The following is a 21,637-nucleotide window of genomic DNA, read 5'->3' on the forward strand; positions in this document are numbered from 1 at the left end:
ACAAGAGAAAAGGTTTGGTTGCATACTGTATTTAGGTGAAACAATTCTAATGTTTATTGCACTGGTTACATTGTTTGGAATGAATACCAGCCGTTCATACAGTATGTATATGGCTGTGGTTATTAAGCAGTAGTGCTGCTCTGCACTGTTGACTTATGTTGCAGAGTAAATAAAACTGTATATCTTTATTGAAAAACACTGTAGCTCTGACTTTTTGTTCTTCTGGAGCTAGCATCAATTAGCTGGTTTTACATTAGCTGGCTCACCAGCCCAACTACCAATTGGAGGCATTAGAAAGACTGGATCTGGGATTTGCTGGATCTGGGATTTTAAAATGGGGAATGCACATAAGGAAAAAAAATATCTTGTGATCTGGAATACAGCAGTTCAGTAAGGTACTTTGAATTGGCCATGACCACTGTAAGTACAGATAGTTTGGCAGATTTAAGTAAAAAAATAAAACTGGGATTTTATATACTTCTGTAAAAAAAATGTTTGTTTTTTTTTCTTCTTTTTTTGCAGATCGGGCTCAATTGCCCAGAAATATGATTGAAAACAGTATGTTCGAAGAAGAACCTGATGTAGTGGATTTGGCCAAAGAGCCCTGCTCGAATCCTTTAGAATCGGAGGAAATAGAGTATGAACCAAGAAGCTCGCGATTACTGGTGCGTGGATTGGGAGAACACGAGATGGATGAAGACGAAGAGGATTATGAATCCTCTGCAAAATTGCTGGGCATGTCATTTATGAACAGGAGCTCAGGGCTCCGCAGCGGTGGAGCCAACTACAGACAAGTTCCAGAGGGCTTCTGCCCAGTGCCTTCTGCAAGGACAGTCATTGTCTGTGCTGTTGTCGTTGTCATTGCGGTTTCTGTAGTCATGGTGGTGTACTTACTTCCAAAGTGTACCTTTACCAAAGAAGGCTGCCATAAAAAAAACAATACAATGGAACTCATTTATCCCATAGCTACTAACAAAAAAGTTTTTCCATGGGCAAAAAGTAGACTTCCTGATACCATCATACCTGTACAATATGATATTGTTTTGCACCCCAATCTGTCCACCTTGGCATTTACTGGTGTTGTGCAGATAACGCTCAATATCACCCAGGATTCCAAGAATATTATACTCCACAGCTCAGGTCTTCAAATCATGAAGGCAAGTGTCACCGTAGCTGGGGGGTCACCCAAGAAAGTAGAAGTTCTGGAATATCCAACTTTTGAAGAGATTGCTGTTGTTTTACCTGAAATGTTGATGAAAGGACAACAGTGTGTTCTCAATATTGAATATTCTTCTAATTTCTCAGACAGCTATTATGGGTTTTACAAAATCTCTTACAAGGATGAAGGCACTGCAAGGTAATTAATGAAAGTTTCATAATTTAACACTGAATATAGTTTTTAGGCTGTTTAGACAGTTTAGGTCAATCCAGTTGACTTGTATGCATTCTAGTAAATGTCTGTCCACATGAGTTTGAATGGAGTTGTTGTAACATATAAAACCACATATATGATATATTTCTGTAGGGATATTTAGTGAAGTTGTGTAACTGATCATAAGCCAATAGATGTTTATTTAACTCAACAATAAGAATGGTGCAACATCTGGTGAACTTTTCTGTAACCTTTTGCCAATCATCTAAAGCAGCAGTTCAAGCTGTCATTTAAAAAAAAAAAATTCAATACGTGCATTAAAAAAATAATAATTCAATACGTGCATCAATACAATCTACACATTGACAAGTGATTTGCTAAGTTGCTGGTCGATTCGTTCTCCTGTGAAGATTCGACTCTGGATTCAGTAAATGCATCGTGTCCTTTTCTGCTGCATTGATGGACAAAGTTCTGTGAGGAAGATCATGTGATCAGGCAGGCACTAGATTCAATTGCTTCACTGCTAGAGAGAGGGTAGGGCTCACAAAGGTGATGCTGTTTCAGAAGGGGATGTGCCAGCAGTGGTTGCTATAAGAACAAAAATGCTTTTTACATTAGAATACTTTTAAAAAAAGTCTCAATTTTTTTTTTTTTTTTTTTTTAAATGCAAGTATTTTCTCATAGTACAGAATTAATTTATTAAAAAAACACACATGTAGGATATGGCTTGAACTGCATCTTTAAAAGTTGCTAAGCAGTTATATTCCATACTACGTTTTCATCCCACTTTTTTCAGATGAAAGCTAATTGGCACTACAATATTTCCTACGTGATGCCACTTTCCAGCTGAAGAGAAGGAGCAGAAATAGATTGAAGTTGAATATACATGAAGTTCCATTGGTTAGTTTGTCCATTATACTGTAGTGCAGAAAAGGTACAAAAGGTTACATACCAGTTGAGAACAGTTAATGTAGGTTTGAAAGATTATGCCATTGGCATGCACCCAAGAGTGCTTAAGGATCCAAGTTCAGTAATAGCCAAACCGTTATATTTAATATTCAAGGATTTCATTTCCACAGGCACAGTACAATAAGATTCGCGGAAAGCAAACGTGGTGCCTATATTTAAAAAGAGGGCTAGATCACAACTGGGGTATTGCAGACCTGTAAGCCAGACATCAGTAGTGGGAAAGCTACTCGGAGGGTTGGTATGGGATAATATTTAGGAATGGTTAATGGATAACAAAATTATTAGTAATAGTCAGCAAGGATTTATGAAGGATAGGTTGTGCCAAACTAACCTTTATTGGTTTATTTGAGGAGGTAAGTAGGAATTTAGACCAGGGTAATGCAGTTGATGTGGTCTACTTGGATTTTGCAAAGGCTTTTGATATGGTTCCTGTAAGGGATATGTGCAGAGGTATTCTACTGGAGACCGATTTGAGCGAAATTAAAACCTTGCTTTATTGAGCCTGTTCCTTTCCACTCTGTAGTGTATAGCATACAAAACAAAAACAAACACCTACTCCTTTTCAGGCGTCTGTCTAAACATTACTCCAGTCCTTTTTAACTGGATAGCTAGCTAAGCTGGTTACCAACAAGAAAGTCTCTTATCTGTTTCTGTGCTGTAGGGGAAGGACTCTCTGCTCCCCTAAGTCAGCACCCATGGGCTATGGAGTGTCTCTGCTCAGTCCCTTTTTCCTCTGTCAGCACCCGTGTGTGCTAAGGTGTCTTGGCATTTCCCCCCAGGAGGCTTTTTTAGAGTTCTAATTAGCCAGGTGGAGTCTGGTTAATTGCCTAGCTGCAATTAACCAGCTCCCTGCTGGATGTAGGGGTAGTTTTTCTTAAACAGGGATAAGTCCCTGTTACAGTGTCACATGAGATTAGTGTACAAAACAAAGGAAATTGGTCTCCGTAAAATATTTGCACCTGGGTTGAAAACTGGTGGAAGGATTGACAATAGAGTTGTCATAAATGGAACATTCTCAGGTTGGGCTAATGTTGTGAGTGTGGGACCCCTGCTTATTAACTTGTTTATTAATGACCTTGAGATTGGCATAGAGTGCAAAGTCTCCATCTTTGCGGATGACACTAAATTTTGTAAGGTGGTAGAATCAGAGCAGAATGTAATTTATCCTCAGAAGGACTTGGATGGACTGGAAACTTGGGCAGGTAAATGGCAGATGAGGTTTAATACAGATAAATGTAAGGTAAGGTTATGCATTTGGGAAACCAGAATAAAAATGCTATTTTATAAATGAGAACAATCTTCGACAGAGAAGGATTTAGGAATGCTTGTACCATAGACTCCAGGCTTGGCAATAGTGCTCAATGTCAGGCAGTTGCTGCAAAGGCAAATACGAGCTGATCTTGCATTAAACAGGGTATGGATGGAAGGGAAGTAAACATAATTATGCCACTGTATAAAGCATTAGAAAGACCACACCTTGAATATGGGGTACAGTTTTGGACACCACTCCATTAAAAAGACATTATGGAACTAGAAAAGGGTCAGGGAAGAGCCACCAAATTAATAAAGGGGATGGAGAATCTGGTTTATGAGGAGCGTCTATTTAAATTAGGTTTGTTTACATTAGAAAAGTGGCATCTAAGAGGGGATATGATGACTTTATACAAATATATTTGGGTTCATTACAAGGAGCTTTTAGAAGAACTATTCATCTCATGGGCAGTACAAACAGCAGGTCATCCTTTAAGGTTGAAGGAAAGGAGATTTTCACCAGCAACAATGGAAAGGGTTCTTTACAGGAAAGGCAGTTCACATGTGGAATTCATTACCCATGAATAATGTGATGGCAGATACAATAGATATTTGAAATGTTGGACAACTTTTTTTATTTTATTTTTTATAAGAAAGGATAGGTATACCTGGATATACCAAATAAGTCAATATGGGAAGGATGTTGATCCACAGAGAAATCTGATTGCTATTATTTAGACAGGAAAGGATTTGTTCCCCTTATGAGATGACATTGGATAATGTTTTACTGGGGTTTTTTGTTTGCCGTCTTCGGGATAAAAAATACTGTAAATAGGATCAAGATCGGTCGTCTAAATGTAATTTAGGTTGAACTCTATGGACATGTATTTTTTTCCCCCCACCTCATCTACTATGTAACTGTTTAAAATAACGTTTTAATATATATTTACATTTTCTTTTATAATCTGGGTTGAGTAGGATGTAGAAATGTTTTCTTTTTAGCTTAAGGCACACTTTATTTTCTAGAGAAATTAACTTTTTCTGGATTTGGGAAATGAAAACGCTCTCCCATGGGCCATTGGATTAGGCTTTTTTAATGGATGATCAAATGATCATCTGGGGGAAAAAGAGTTTATGCTTTTTCAGGGCACCCCTCCGATCAGATTAGGGACAGCCATCTTTTGAATACAGTCCAGCTACAGGAGTGAATGCTTGCAAACCAATTGAAGAAATACGAAGATTAGAAGTGTTACCAGGCGCGGGGAGAAAAACATTTAAGCTCTGTAGCAGTATTCACCAAATCCATAAAAAAAGCAGACTGCACACGCCAAAATAAGTTCAATAAATTACTGTATCATCAGAGATGAGTTATACAGACAAGACTGTTTCAGAAGAAAATAGATTTATCACCAAATGAAACATGGGAGTTTTTCCCTTTTTCCCCATATATTTTAGATGTTTATGATATTGGCAATAATTGGCAGTCACTGAACAATAACTAACTGCTCCTGCAAACGGCAAGTACGACCCAGAAGTAAATCTCTCACTGCATCAACCCGATGTTACTTGGAAAGGGTCATAATCATTTATTGAGCCAGGGAAAATGTTTCCACTCCAGAAATTACACAGTTAGCAGTGTATACACTCAAAATAAGGCTATGGATGAAATTCCCATAAATATAGGAAATGTGTATAAACAGGCGCCGAGGAAGTTCTACTAAAATATATACATTTATTACAGTATATTAAAATATCTTAAGTAAATCTAACAAAAATGCAAATATGCACATGTATACTCAACATACAGACAGATGTCAAAGTAAAACAATGATTAATAATAATGTCATAGCCGTCAAACCCTCACAGGTATAAAATGCATAGTCTATAAACCCTGTGGAATCTGTTCCTGATGTGGCGAAGAAAAATTGTCCCAAAGATATGATTTCCTGGTTTGTAGATTAAGTGATATGAACCCAGCATGCATGTGTAATTAAGTTCATCATTAGAAAAGTTGTAGCTGTTCTGAAATGTCACATACTCGTGGAGGTCCTGGTAAGAGGCTCACGCAATGCTTTATAGTGTATTTGCATACTCGCATAAGTTCTTTTCAGGGGCTTTATCCAGTATTTTGTACCAAAGCAGCTGGCAAGTTTACTTTATCACACACCTTCAATGTATCCACTTCGAAATCTCCTCCATTGCTCTGATGCACTGTAGGTATTTGCTGTTTTTATTTTTGTATTTTAGGTTTGGCTTGTTCTCTGCCTAGAATACTCGCATGTACCAGTATTCTCTTTCCTTGATCACGTGCACTCAATTCGTTCATCCTTGCTTTCAGACGTCTTTCCTTCTTGTGTGTGTACACACATCCACTGGCAGGATCTTTGGAGGTCCTATCCTCACTAGCCTCATTTATTGGTAATGGGAAATGTATTATGTACACACACAATCTCCCTCTCTCTTCAATCTTCTCTCTTCTCTCATCCTCTCTCTCTCTCTCTTCCCCTCTCTCACTACAGACATTGCTAGATCCATGTTGGGTGCATCCCTTCCAAGTGTAGTAGAATACACGATATAGGCAAAAATAGGACAGGCACTCCAATAGCAAAAAAGTTATTTTTAATGTCTCACCATTTCTCAGTGTCTCCAGTGCTCTTGAGAAATGCTTGGGTGAGCTGAAACAAGTACCCACACAGTAGCTCTTTTATAAACGGTCTACTTGGTTCAATTGACCTCTTACTCGAGTATATATAACTCTTTTTGATTTGCTTATATCACTGCTCTCTTTGATTGCTGTTTTTTGTATTTCTCTTACTTGAGTGCATGTTTTTTTTTAAAGTAGGTCCGATCTCTTTAATACCTACTTTAATAAAACATGCACTCAAGTGAGAGGTCAATTGGACTCATTATAACGTTTATAAAACAGCTACTATATGGATGCTTGTTTCAGATCTCCAAAATGGGAATAGCTCCTTTTGTGAAGATTTGGTTCATTAGATGGGTTCAAACAAATGTCTCACCTTTCAGTGATCTATCAAATAGTCCGCGGTCCGGTTCTTTTCTCAATTCAGAGACAAATAGAACACGTCTTTTACAGCATCGTTTCAGTCTGTTACATCAGATTTTCAGGCATACATATAGAATTTGGTTATAGAGTGGAGAATCCTCAGGTGGGTTGATAAATGATTCTGAATTCCATACATCCAACTACAAAACATACATTAACCTAGCAATCACCTGTTTTTCTCACTGTCAGGCAAATGTCCTTAGTCATCAACTTTAGAACAATGTGTCTTCATTTAGCAATATTTACTTTGATTTACATAACTCTCTTGTTCTGTCACTAAGTAACTATAGGATTAACTGTTCCTAATCTTTAAGACTGATCTCTATTGTATTGTTTTACTAAGTAACTATTTCGAAGTACTCCAATATAATTTCTAACATAATACTATGTTCCTTATTTTAACTTGCTACATGCTGAATATATATGTATATAGACAATATAGTGTAATTATTATTCAGGCTTCAAATTCTCCTATCTTCACTTTGAACAAATGTGCAACTAATCAGTCTTATTAAACTAAAATGGTGCAAGGACTTGGTAACATAAAACTGGAGAGTTATAGCTCTATTTACTCTTTGTCTTAATTACTTGGGTGTTGCCATATATACATGTACACATCTTCTTTGGAATTTTTAAGAATATATTGACAGTGGTGTTGTATATACCGTATGTTTTTCTTCTGTTTGTGTTGTGATTTTAATGCCACAAAATGTGAAAAATCCTATGTTTGTTTTAAATTCCGTTCTGTAGTATTCAATAATATTGTTTGCATTTTTTTTTTAAACTCCTAATGCCATTTTTAATTAAAAAAAAATTAAATGAATAAATGAACCATTTTGGTCGTTAAAGCAACCATTTAGAAAGTCACATCCACTTCCTCTTTTGAAACGGCTCTGACGCACACCTTTCTCAGCTCTGCACTTTGGTTGGAAATGATCACAAACAGATCTGTTGCTGTGTTCCAAACAGCAGACTGTCTATTACTCTGAAAGCTGTGCCAATAACTTAAACTTGGTAATATTACATATCAGATGCAGCATTTGACAGACTACAGCACAAAGTTAGAAGGCAGCCATTTTGTTAGGCACACAATCAGGATATTACAGATTTATATCAGGAGCACTAAATGATTGCCATTTTAGGTAAGAATGTAGAATTATACTTTAACATGCTTCACATATAAAAAGAAAAAAAAGTGGTTAAGTTGTATTGCTGTTTAATGACCCATCATTAAAGTTATAATTTTATATTCCGTTCAGTTGCTCTGTCGAGTGCACATTTTATTTAAAGTAGCTATGATCTCTTCCATAACCCTTTAAGTTCCTCGTTGCCATTGCTCCTATAACATGAGGGATACTGGTGTATAAACACTGTACATCTAGCGATACCAAATAATAGTCTGAATTTAACCTTACATTTATAATATGTAACCGTCTGTGATATCCTGCACATAAGATGTTAGACTCACTACAAACGGTTATAAAAAATGTCTATATAGTTGAATGCTAGTTCCAAAAAGGGTCCTATGCTGGTAACTATAGGGGTAGTCGTTGTGATTTTATTAATTTTGGGCACACTATAAAGTGTTGGTACCACTGGATGTGTTACTATCAGGTAGTCTCTAAATATTTTGTCAATCTCCTCTGAATGAGTTTTTGTTTTTTTGTTCTATCAATGAAACCAGTTCAACTAGCCACTTTTGTTGTTAAGTGATCTTAGATTTTCTTTGTGGCAGTATCACAATATTGCTCCCTTTATCGGAAGGTTTTATCACTATATTATTAAACTACTGTAATTTTAATAACTATTCTTCCTTTTATTGTGAGGTTATCATGTCTCAAATTATCTATCTTTTAGTTACTGCTGAACTAATGCCAGTTGAAGGAAAAAAGTGGACTTCTTAGAAAGTACAGTGTACAGAAACTTTTTGCAATCTTTTGCTTCTCCTATGGCCTCTTCTCTATATAGAGCTTCCAGATCTTTAAGGGCTTGATAGTCTTTAGTGCAGCTTCGCCAAGTTTCTTCATACAGTATTGATTTTTTTTTTTTTTTTTAAAGTTCTAAAAGGTTTCTTTAATAGATTACTTCTAAGCAAATAATGATATGTCTATAATAATTTAAAATGTGGCCCGTTGTTTTGTAGGGCAAAAGGATAATCCTTGGAAATAAAAATGTACACAAATCACGTCTATTGAGCAGAGGTTAAGTACTAGAAGCTTGTAGAAGGTCACCTGTTCAGCTGATAATTCCTAGTGTTGCATTCTTTGTATCCGTTTGGATTTCTTTTGTTTGTCTCTCCCCTCTGGTGTTGCAAACCCCTTCAGCACTCAGAGTTAAACTTTGAGTGGTTAAGACCTCACTGATGGCTGGGGCGGAAAGGATGGTCTCTTTTGGCTAGATTGCACAACAGTTGTAAAAAAACAAATAGAAATCCTATGACATAGACATTACGTCATGGGGAATTCAATGAGCATATTACACTGCTTTGTGGATGGGAGGGGAAGGATAATGTCCCTGAATGTATTGTGCTGCAGAATATGTTGGCCATTACTAATGATGATCATACTAATGCGCTCTGCTATTTCTTAGACGTGAAGTTGAAATGTTGTATGTTTTTCACTTCTTCTATTATGGTTTTGACACCCTAATATAATTTAGTCTATGAGTGTAATGCTACTTTGTGTTAACTTTTTAATAACAATTTGGTTCCCAATTAGTTCCCTAAGCAAGATTGTCATTTTGCTAAATTGTACTTTTATGTCTCTTTAGGTGGCTCTCGGCTACTCAGTTCGAGCCCCTCGCAGCAAGAAAGGCATTTCCATGCTTTGATGAACCAGCATTTAAAGCCACATTCCAAATCAAGATCAAAAGAGATGACAAACATATTTCTCTTTCAAATATGCCGCAGGTAGTTTTCCCCGTTTCGTGGCTGTTAGAATATAGGGTTTAGAAAACTGTATGTACTGTATGTATCCCTCTAGTGAGAATGCAGGCGTTGGAATACTGTATGTACCCTCGCCCCCTGTCTTCCCCCTCCCTCCCCATCGCCCTGTCTCTCTCCCCCTCACTCCCACCTCACACTCCCCCCTTGCACGCATGCACACAACTTTCCAACATACATACACACAGTCTCTCCCACTTACACACTCTCCCACTTTCACACACTCTCCCACTTTCACACACTCTCCCACTTACACACACTCTCTCCCACTTACACACACTCTCTCCCACTTACACACACTCTCTCCCACTTACACACACTCTCTCCCACTTACACACACTCTCTCCCACTTACACACACTCTCTCCCACTCTCCCACTTGCACGCACACACTCACACTCTCCCACTTACACACACACTCCCTCTCCCACTTAAACTTTGAAATGTGTGTGGAGGAAGATGGCTGGACTCCATAAACAAACCCATTTGTTTGCGGGGAATGTGACAGAGCAGATTGTGGGCGAGGTCAGTAAAGAGTCCACACAACTGCACTTGTGCTGAAACAATCATTTTGGTGGTTTATTTTCCACAAAAGTAGACAGTTAGGTACACTGTCCCTTTAAGGCAAAACAAAACCATAAACAGAAAAGCCTACTCCACGTTAGGGAGACTGACTAAACAGAACAGGCCCTGACTAACCGACTGGTTAGCTAAGCCAATTACCAGTTCAAACAAGTCACAGCATAATACAGTACATCTGTAAGCAACATAAGTTCTTATTGGAGGTGCTCGGAATCCGTCCCAGGAGTTTCCAAGTAATCCCTCTGGGAACTGTTACACATTGCAGATAGGTCAGCCCTGCTTCCTTAGCAGACAAATCCTGTGTCCTTGCAGTCTTGTTCAACTTCCGTTGCTGGATGTGGACGTTCCGGTCAGGCCAGGGGAACCATACCAACCCGCATTCTTGTAAGTTGGGGAAAGACTCAGTTCTGGCAGGCTGCTAACTGCATTTTAAACCCCTTGCAATCAGGAGATTACTTGAAATTGCTTAGAAGACCTGACACTAGGGTGTTGTCTCCTGTGCCTGAACAGAGAGAGTTAACTCTTGACTCAACAGGGAAAATGCTGCTGTTAAGGAGATAATTCACCCAATTCAATAACTCTCAAATGCAACATGTGGACAGGTGTTCCATCACTTGTCCCAATTGGCCCTTGTTAGAATAAACTGCACTCACATCTGTATGTGCCTCATTGGTCATCAGGATGTTATTGATGCTGTTACAGGGAAGCACTCCTCCTCTTTTGCTCCAGGCTGATGAATGTATGATAACTCCTACTGGCTTCAGCATTTATAGCTCCCCAATATTCCGTGTATTATGATGTCTCGATGAGCTCACATGACCTCACAATACTGTCTTAAGTCAGACAGCATTTTGATTGAGTGATGACTACACCAGGCAAATGGCAGCAGATGCAACTTGGCCACATACTCCTATTCTGATGTCATTGATGACCTCAGTGTCCTGGCCACAATGTTCTGCTCAGTTGCATTCCTTCTTTATGAATTAAATAGAAATAGCTGTTCAGTTGCGAATGTGCAGCATAAATGAGTGCTTCAGTACTTACCGTGCACTTCATGACTAGAACAACCAACCAGAGCTGTGGTTTCCAACCTTTTTTTGGTTAAGGAACCCTAATAGCGCGTCTGAGATCAGATGCATTGTAAATTCTTAGGAAAATTGTATCAAATACAGATCACCAGAAAATGGCAGGGAACCCTTTAGGGGTGCCCAGGGAACCCAAGGCTTCCTAGGAACCCTGGGTAAAAAACACCGGTCTAGTGAGAATACAGGCATTGGAATATGGTCTAGGACATTTGCTCATGACCATTTTGCAGCGAGTAAATGACTGCCGGCGCTTGGCCGTGACTCACCCTTCCACCGGGACATGTCACCAGTAAGGTGACTTACCTTACCCTAAAAACCTTAAGCCCTAACCACTAAAATCTACACTAAAACTAACCCCCCCTACCCTAAAACGTACATTCTCGGCCGCAAAGGGTTTCCCTGGGGCTTACAGTAAGTGCTGGCGGGGAGTTGGTCGTGGCAGGAAGGCTGCATCCGTGTGTGCGTGCTCCCAAAAAACAGGGATGAGATGTAAAAATGGATAATGTGACACAAGCCGCGACCAATTTAGAAATATTTTTATCTAAAAAAAAAACCTAAAACTCTTCTTTGGGGGAAAAAGTAATTTTGTGAAAAAATAATCAAATTATTTTCATATAATGATACTTAAGATATTATGTGTGTTCCTTTAAATTCATTAAAATTAAACTGCCATCACGATCTACATAATCGGTGTTACAAGGAAAGTTTCTCTTCCCCCCCCCCCCCACATACACACACAAAAAATAAATATATATGTTCAGCAGTGATTTTCCAAAGATGTGCTCTGCTCACCTTCTTCTCCTTTTATCTTTAGCTCTCTCTTCTCTGCATATTCTGCTCGTTTCAGGATGGACTTCAAACCTCCAGCTAATACAAATTGTGAAGAGAAAAAAAGCACAAAACACCAATAGTGATGTACAACCACCTCAAATTTGATTGTAGATGGGTAGGCTCATCAGATGCCAATGACTAGGGTCTCCCTCACTCGGAGTCTATTCTTAAAAGCGTTTGACTTTAAGAGGAGTCCTTTTATACGTGCTCTCCTACAAAGCATCTAAGCCGAGGAAGCCGAGTGGGAGCTATTAAGGGAAACCCTAGCCATTGGGATCTGATGACCCTCCTTACCATCTAAAATCTATGAGTGTATTACTTGCCAAGTTTCAGGTGGCTGCACCTCACTATTGGCATTTTGCACATTTTTCTCTTCACAATTTTATTTACCGGTCTATTGAGGGTCCCAATCAGATACAGAACATGTACAGTAGTAGCTGGGAAACAGACCACACTACACACATTACCATGTAGACTCTTGGGGTAAATGAAGCACAGTGAGACGTTTAGACGCGGCTAACTCGCCGTAGCCAATCAATCACAAGCTCTTAGCCACCGCGGATCAGTCGGCTGCTAGTTGTACCCTGCGGGTTATCGGCGACGGCTAAATGGCGACACCGAAACATCCTAGACTGTAAATTAAGTACCTGCCATGCTCTCCGTGACAGTTTAATACGTCGCTTTGTTCCTTTTGAGGTTACATGCCATTGCAGTGATTTGCATAGTCATTGTCTATTACAATTGTATAGCTGCATCACTCATTTATTTCACCTTCGATTTTATGCAATTGTGCGCCTGTCGCATGGTTATAAAAAAACCTCAGACCAGCCCCCGATGCACTCTGCACCATCTAAACGTTATTCTTCAATTTAATAATGTATGCATATGTTTATCTCTCGCCAAATAATATTTCATTTTAATGGAATGAAAATGAAACTTGGTTTCTTAATGGAATTGCACATGCATATTCTGCATATCTAACAAACTGTTTGTAATAACGTAAATCATTATATTTTAGACGAAAACCACCCCGACCTCGGATGGCCTCCTGCAAGATGAATTTGCTGTTAGTAAGAAAATGAGCACCTACCTAGTTGCTTTTGTTGTAGCCGATATGAAGAGTGTTTCTACAAAAGCAAATAACACCCAGGTAAGTAGGGGAAATTTCACACGGATTCAGACATTCAGATATAGTGCGGTTAGAACATGGGAAAAAACGATGTGGCATATAAAGTTCAGACACACGATCCAAAGCCTGAGTCTGCTTTTTAACCCTTTCGTTACAGACCCTTATGGCAGCACAAATGGGTACATTGTACAGGGAGTATGGGTTACCTTCAATATTGTATATATCGGGGCTCCTCAACTATTTATCCAATGGGGCCAGATCAGATCAGAAAATATTTAGGAGTAGAATGACCACAAGCGTATTGTAATTTTTACAAGGACTTAAAAATGACTACATTTCAATATATTGAAAGCATTTCTACCACCTGTGCTATATATACATACATTTCCATAACTTACAACGGAGTTTCAGTGTTAAAAAGTTACACTTCGCTGCCTAAGGCCTCGGTCAGGGTTCCTTCTGGCGTGCGGAGGCGCGCTGAGGCTCAGGGAAAGCGGGTGCTTTCCCTGGCCTTAGACAGCGCACTGTCCGGGGGCGTGTCGGCGGACGGGCCAGTGACGTCACGGAGCTGGTTCGCCCTCATTCGGCGAACCGCTCACGTGACCGGCCCTGCGCTCTGGCAAGCGCTTGATTTTAAAATTTACCTAAGACTTATGCTTCTGCGCGCTTGCGGAAGCGTAGGCGAGCCCCTACTAAAACCGCTCTCATTGCGGCTGTAGGGGCTCACAGGTAAGTACAAGCGCGCCTCAGGACCATGCCCGAGGCCTTAGCAACTAATCTGAAATTAGCAGGCGCAGAGAACTCCAGAGCCACACCAAGCTCTTCACAGGCTGCATTATGCCCGTGGGCCACCAGGTGAAGAGCCTTGTTGTACACCATTTCCACAGGTTGATGTATGCATGAATCGTGACGTTTGTAGTTCCTTCTTGTGCATGTTCTTTTAAAGGGTTGTATTCCGCAATCCTAAACGCTTGAGTTATTTATTTCATTTGAACTAGCCTGTTAATGCGGGGGATGGTTTTTAACAAAGCTTTACAGCCTTGCCAAAAGTGCAAGTCTTGAGTAGGAACATAAGAGACTTCGCATTGCGGTGAATATATTTGAGTTTGTTTTGAGAATTCGGAGGACATCTTTTTAAATGTATGCGTGAAGGATGAAAGAATGTATCATTTATTTTGTTTTCGTATTTCCAGGTAAATGCTGTCAACTGCGCTCCCGAAAAGATTAAATGATTATTGTGACTCCTTATTACGTCTTCATAAAAGAATATATGTCGGTGCATGTAGAATGGTAGAATAGTTTCATGATATTCTTCAATTTCAGTATATGGGCACAATATAATGGGTTATATAATATATCTTGCAGCCTGCATTTGCAGAAATTCATTGTGTCTGATTTAAACACTCTGAATTCTGTTTTATGTGTTGTTTTTTTTTTTGTTTTTACCAAAGGTGTCTGTCTATGCCCTACCACAGAAGATAAATCAAACCCAATATGCATTGGATGCTACTGTCAAGCTTCTTGGGTTTTATTCAAAATACTTTGATATTGAATACGCACTCAGCAAATTAGGTTTGTACTACTTGATATTACTGATCACACAATTGCAACTCCGTTATTTCAACACACATTAAAGAGAAATGCGGGGTCCGTGTGGGACCTCTGATTTGCTGTGGACAAAATGCAATTGGGTTTCTTCTTTCAACAGCCAAGTGCACCTGTTTGGAAAGCTGCTCGGTTTAATTAAAAAATGCAACATGCAGAAACAAAGTTACAGTAATTTAAAAGGGGGGTGGGGGAGGGGGACCCCTACAAAGTGCAGGAGAGAAAAAGAAAGTCATGTGGTGGTCCTCAAAAAGGGATTTGAAAAAAAAAAAAGCTTTTTGTTGTGTTTTTAGGCTGTACTGTATTTATCACGATTCCTAGGATAGACATGCAAATTGGTACAGTAAAGGTTACATTTGCTAACCGGCCCTGATTTGGTGTAAATGACCAATCTTTGCTTATGCCGGGTTTTCCCCGCATTGGCTCCTCACATTGTAACTGGTGCAGAGGCTATAATGAGTATGGCAACTTTAGTGTAGTTGATTTTTATCATCATTACAACGCCTTACTTCTATAATTTAACACCCAGTATACTTTGAAGCTCAGTGGATATTGTATTATTCTCATTTTGAGTTTTGAGCAGTAGGGATAGTTTGGGTAACAAGACCATTTTCATATCTTTAGGTTTCCTGAAAGGTCGGTTTAATTTTAATAAAAAATAGACTTGTTCTGTAAATAGTGCAGCACACTGATTACTAGAAAAACATAGTAAACACAGGGCATAGAAAAACACAGGGCAGCGCCCCGTCACTAAGGTTGCCGGGATCCCCCGGCGACGCGAGCGTCCCTGCAACTGCGTGACATACCGCGGGGGTCCCCGCTACTCCGCGCAGGTGAGGAGGGCCAGGGGGGACCCTGCTACACAAGTGATCATTCCGGCACCTGGGCCTCCACTGCTGGTTTCAGAATATAAAGTTCCAAGGTCTGCCCATTGCAACATAACATAGGGGCTTTGAGACAAGCAGCAGTGATAATCAAGAGACCATAGCTGTACAAATCGGCAAACTTTTTTGACTAACAAAACATTAAATTCCTTCCATGGAAGCCCATTGTTGTTGAGAGAGATCATTCATTTCCCTTCCATATGAGATTATAGCTACCCATTATGAACTGGATATTTTTCTAACATTTCTATGTATGCTGGGGCTCTTTACTCCTCCATACCATCTGAGGTCAACGGTTGTCTTACATTTTTTTTTTCTTTTCAAAGACCCATTAATGTCTGTCTCGTTTCTTCAACATTGTGCCCAAATATGACACAGCCCACATGCTACTGTGACAGATTATTTGAATCAATATTATACTTTTAATTTGCATGTATTTATATGCATGAACAAAACATTGCAATCCTTATTTTCAATTGGTAGATTGAAATCTGCAGTTGACTCCCTCTGGATCACTTTAGTTAATCAACACAATTCCTAATTTCCCTTTTATAGTCGGTCTAAGCAATAGCCCAAATTCTAACCGGTCAATCAATAAGCAAGTCCCCTTCAGTAAAACCGCAGAACCAGAACTACGGAACGTTCCCCATTTCTTTCAATTACATATCCTTTTTTGATGTATCTGGTGCTCTTTTTTTTTGCACTGGGGAAACGTGATAATTTACCCGCTAGCATATTTCAAACATCTCCTGCACAACTAATGATTAAAAAAAATAATAATTCTGTTATTGTTTTGCATTGGATTAATGTGCTCTATATTTATCTTTAGATTTGGTAGCTATTCCTGATTTTCAAGCAGGAGCAATGGAAAATTGGGGTCTAATCACCTTTCGAGAGACTGCTCTTCTCAATAATAAGGATACCTCTTCAATCTTGGATAACCAAATTATAACTGCAGTGATTGCTCACGAGTTGGCCCATCAGGTACAGTACTTTTATTGGTGGTTTACAAATGAATAGTGCAATGTATTACATTCTGTTTGCCCTGAAGCTCTGACGTTTTATGGAATTACTAAAGAGAAATCTTAGAAAAACAATTTCTTGTCTGAATCAAGGGATGCGTGGTATTTTATTTATTTTATTTATTTATTTATAAAAATGTTTTACCAGGAAGTAATACATTGAGAGATACCTGTCGTTTTCAAGTATGTCCTGGGCACAGAGTTATAAAAAATACATGGTTACGATAAAAGAACAGGGTTATACAGGTAATTCATAGACATTTCATGGACAGATAAAGTTGGAAAATTGGGTACAGGGGATAAAGGGCTTATGTATTACAGGCAAAAACATCTTGGTTGATGAGAGAAGTCCATTGTTATGGCAATGTGTAAAAAAAATGGTTGCCCACCATGTTATTACCAGAGAGACAGACTATAATACAACATTTAATGTATAAATGAGCGAACTGGCCAATGGTTTAAATACGTCCTCAACCAAGTTCAGCATCTCCAAATAGAAATCTTTTTTTATATCACAGATCCAAGATTTTATGCTCCCAGTGCAAAAAAAAAAAATGTACCAGGCATTTCATATTTAGATTTGATGTTTCATACTTCGTGATGGCAATAAAAGTTCTCTGCCTCTGACCCCATGTGCTTCCTCTGACTTAATTATTGTATGTAATTTTTTTTTGTGGTGTCTTGTAGTGGTTTGGGAACCTGGTGACCATGGAATGGTGGAATGATCTCTGGCTTAATGAAGGTTTTGCCACTTACATGGAATACTTTGCCTTGCGATCAACATTTCCGGAACTAAATGCTGTAAGTATGATCATTCGTCTTCCTTAATCTATTTTGTGTCAGTCTTGCATGGAACTTTTGCATTAAATGTATGTTGATAAAAGTAGGACACTGTGCGTTTTTTACACCCAATTTTATATCACATTTAACAGAATCCAAGGAGAGCTTATTAATCATTGGAAAAAATTCCAGCTTGTTTTTCGGAACACATTCGTGTTTATAAAAGTCTGTTCAACTTCTCATCTGCCTTTAAAAATAGATAATTGTAGTGAAAGTCCGGGTGGGGGCTTTAGACTAGTGCATAGAAGATAACACTTGAGACTTTTAAATGAGTATAGCTATGCACAGAGGCAGGTCAGGGATAACATTAAGTGTGTTTTAGGGGTGAATCCTATTGGTTTTCTGACAAACAACATAAACACAAAACAGTGTTAACCTCCTATTGTAAGTTGATATTGCATGATTACATGTATATGTGTAAGCAATTTGTAAAATAGGTCCCCAATGTCCGAGACGCACAAATATTTTATACTTTCTCTAAGTGAGAGTACTTCTTGGTAAAGATGAGATGCCGTAAAAATGTCAGGAGACCTACTGTAAATTAGCCTTGGGGCTGTGTTGGATAACATCAGCCCCGTGTCCTTCCAGGAAACCTACTGTAACAATGACCTTACATTTATCAGTTCACACTTGAGTAGATTATAGGGAAATCGGTGTAAGTCTGAGCTCAGCTCTCAGGAATTGGTCTTCATTCTGTGTGAATGGTGCCCTTACTCTCTTCCCAAGCCAACTGGGTTCTACTACCAGTCATCTGAATTTTGCTTTTCCAACTACAGATATCTTATTGTCCGTATAGGCCTTTCTATTTTGATCCTTTTTATTTTGATGAGCTTTCCTTTTGGTGGTTGTATGCTTTTATGAACTATACTGCCACTGACTGCCGTGGCATGTGATCTCTGCAGGAGTATCAGGCTCCGGATGCTGGAATCCATTGCAATTGGGCTGGCCAATCCTTTGGCGCAGTTGGCCTAATCACACCATGGAAACCGAGCAAGTGCCTATGACGTACCTGGTATGTCATAAGGGCGGTTAAGGAATCTTTTCACTCCTGATGGAACGGCTTCTTTTTGGTACACTTGCCAAAATAATAAAAAAAATTGTGTTCAGTCAGTGCAGAGAGTCGGCACAGAGCGCAGTATGTTTCTATCCCAGCTCTTTCACGCAGGGTGTCAGAGGATTAAGGACTCCTAGTGGAGAGCAATTCGGCAGACAGGGCCTGTGTTGAGTTGCTGCTTCAGAGATACCTGAACAGTTAACCGCCGTGGTGGCAGCGAATTAGAGGGGGACCTGTGACTTTTGGGGATTTTGCTCCCTGTAGTGTTCCTGTGTAGTGGTAAAATGGACCGAGCAGTCACATGAAAAGCTGCCAGTGCACCTGGTGCATGCCAGTAAAAGTGTGATGGTGCCACTGGCCATTTATAAGGGCAGTTTTGAGTGGGGTTTTATGTGGAAGGTTTAATAATGCTGTGACATAAATTATACCTACACGCTTAACAGTTTCTGTTTATTTTTGCATGATTAAGGGTAAAGGGGTCGGTATCTGTGGCCACATATGGGATGTTAGATCATATTGTTTAGCTGCGGAGACGAGCTTAAAGCTCTTGTTGTGCAAGAGCGTTTTTTCGTTGGTTGCTTCCAGTTCTTTTTTATGGAAGGAAATAGGTTGCTTGTTAGTAATTGTGTTATGCTTGTTTTGACATGAAATTAAAGTTGTCCTTGGTAAGCCAGATGCCTCGGTTTTTGTTTGCCAAGGGGCAGATGTTTTGCTTTCAAACCAATTAGAGAAATCCGTGTAATATTGATATCTTAACTGTTTGCATGCTTTAGGAGAGCTCCCACCTTCTCACAGGGAATAATGGCAATCATGGAAACAAATGCTAAAAAGAAAATATCAGACATATAAATGTATTTAAATTATGTAATCAGATCAGTAGTATTTTCCTTGTTTGACAGCCCTGTAAATACATTGTTTATGGTGGGTAACATGAACAATACAATATCTGTTGTATTCTCATGCTTGCATTGGCACTAATGCTCCCAGTAGAATTACTGTCACACTGTGCCCACCACAAACTAGACGAGACCCTCGGTACTGAGGTGGGAGTAGGGATAACACCACCGACAGGCACGGGGTCTGGTCTGGAGTGGGGATAGTTGATCTCGCCGGGTCAGGAGTGGAGAGGGTAGAGTCGTCGTAATACTTGCCAGAGGTGTGGGTAGGAGAAGTCCGGACTGTAGGAGGTACTAGTCGCTGGGGTCGGTGCAGGAGAAGGTAGAATGGTCGAGGTCCGAGAGCCGAGTTCAGGGTAGGAGAGTTGCGGAGAGTCGAGGATAGCCACGGTCAGAGTTCCAGTGAGGCGATGGTCCAAAGGTAAGCCAAGGTCGGTAAACTGGAGATCAAACAAGACAAGGCAGGATACTAGGAGACAGGAGAGGTAAGCACAGGAACAGGAAGCTTATGCTCAGCCGATGTGCTAATGGCACCGCTGAGTCTAAATAGGTGACGCAGCCCAATCCAAGGAGGAGGCGGAACCGGGGAGTGCCAGTGCGGAGCCTGCCATAGGCTAAGGTAAGGAAGCCAGGTGGGGGTGATAGAGCAATCAGGCTCTGTTGCCACGGAGCTCAGGTGCATTGCGCGTGCCGCGCACAGAAGATGCGCGCCGCGATCCGGTGGCGGGGACTCCCGCTGTGGCCTTTGCCTGCGTGAGGGCGCTGTCCGGCGTGAGCCGTGCGCAAGAGTGGAGGGAGCGGGAGCGCGCGTGAGGGCGGGGACTCGGCGGCGGGCGCCGGAGCAGGTAGGAGAGCCGTGCGCCTGCGTGTGGCGGCGCGCAGCACCTGACTCCTGACAATTGTCACACAAGTTCAAAGCCTTGTAGTAGTCCGTATATATTGCAGGAAGTATCTACAGTATATCTGTTTTTAAACTGTTGTGATCCACATTGTTAAAGGTGTTTCTGCTAACCAAAATACATGTTTCCCAAATTGTAATCCACATTTCAGTCATGTTAATTACTATATGCTCCTGGATTCATTGTAGTCCGTATGGAAACACCCATATTAATCCGCACCAACAAAGCTATCATAAAAACGCATACCGTATTCTACTGTATGTCACAGCACATTCATTGAGATTCTTTTAAGAACTTCTCTTCCATGTAAAGTTTGGCTACTAAACCTGTAGTCAAAACTAGTTTATTTATTGTAAGTAGTTAATATAATCGGTTCTTAATTTAAACCACCAGTTTTATTGCCCAACATACAGTAAAAGGTGACCTGCTGTAAGGGCAGTTGAATTGGCTTCTTAGGATATGAAAAGTGGAGGCGTGAGTAAGTGTGGTCATCATGAATGACGTGTCTACCTATCAGACCAGTCATTGTACAGTATATTGCATCCATCCAGGCTGACTTTCTTGGCTTGTTGCATGAAGTCTCATATGGTTTCTCAACATGGACTGTTCACTGCTGACATTTCAATTCTTATCCACTGGTTACAATTCACCCCCTTTAGCAGTTGATTATTTAATGACATGGTTATATATGGTATGCTGTATTGATTTCATTTAACAGTGGCTATGGGCAGGGCTATTTTTGTGGGGAGAGATTTGAGCACCTTTTTTAGGCATCAACAAGAAACTCATATCCTGATTGACATTACAAGAAATGGGCCTGGAATAATGACGAGGAGGGGATAAATACTTCTACCACATTTCCATGTTTTAAACGGAAATTATTTATGTAGCTTTGATATAAATGTGTATTTGCTAAGGGTTCTAGCAACTTTGCCCTTGTAATAACACCACTGGCTCTGGGCCATAGTGTAACATGATCTGACCTGTCGTAATCAAATAAAAGTACAATTTGATTCTGACCTGGATCTTGTCCATATCAAAACATTTAGCAATCGTATAAGCATTGATACATTTCCAGTGCCATTTTACTGTATAAAGATGGAGACGTTTGAGTTGATGAACAATGGGTTATCTAAATCATATCGATTTTTAGAGCAAGCGAGTACCCCAACACATATGAACACTACTTTTGATATCAAATACCACAATAA

At 39.8% G+C, this 21,637-nt stretch overlaps 1 protein-coding gene across 2 annotated transcripts in view; it reads left to right on the forward strand.

Moving 5' to 3' along the window:
• Window positions 1-21,637, forward strand: part of LNPEP (leucyl and cystinyl aminopeptidase) — a 110,152-nt gene that overhangs the window by 48,972 nt on the left and 39,543 nt on the right. For both annotated transcript variants that reach the window (XM_075593329.1, XM_075593332.1), the window contains exons 2-7: window positions 523-1,357; window positions 9,429-9,567; window positions 13,116-13,247; window positions 14,678-14,798; window positions 16,545-16,699; window positions 17,425-17,538. In XM_075593329.1, the coding sequence (XP_075449444.1) occupies window positions 523-1,357; window positions 9,429-9,567; window positions 13,116-13,247; window positions 14,678-14,798; window positions 16,545-16,699; window positions 17,425-17,538 (1,496 nt within the window). The remainder of the gene's footprint in view (window positions 1-522; window positions 1,358-9,428; window positions 9,568-13,115; window positions 13,248-14,677; window positions 14,799-16,544; window positions 16,700-17,424; window positions 17,539-21,637) is intronic.

This window comes from Ascaphus truei, chromosome 1 (assembly GCF_040206685.1).
Source record: "Ascaphus truei isolate aAscTru1 chromosome 1, aAscTru1.hap1, whole genome shotgun sequence".
NCBI classification, from domain to species: Eukaryota; Metazoa; Chordata; class Amphibia; order Anura; family Ascaphidae; genus Ascaphus; species Ascaphus truei.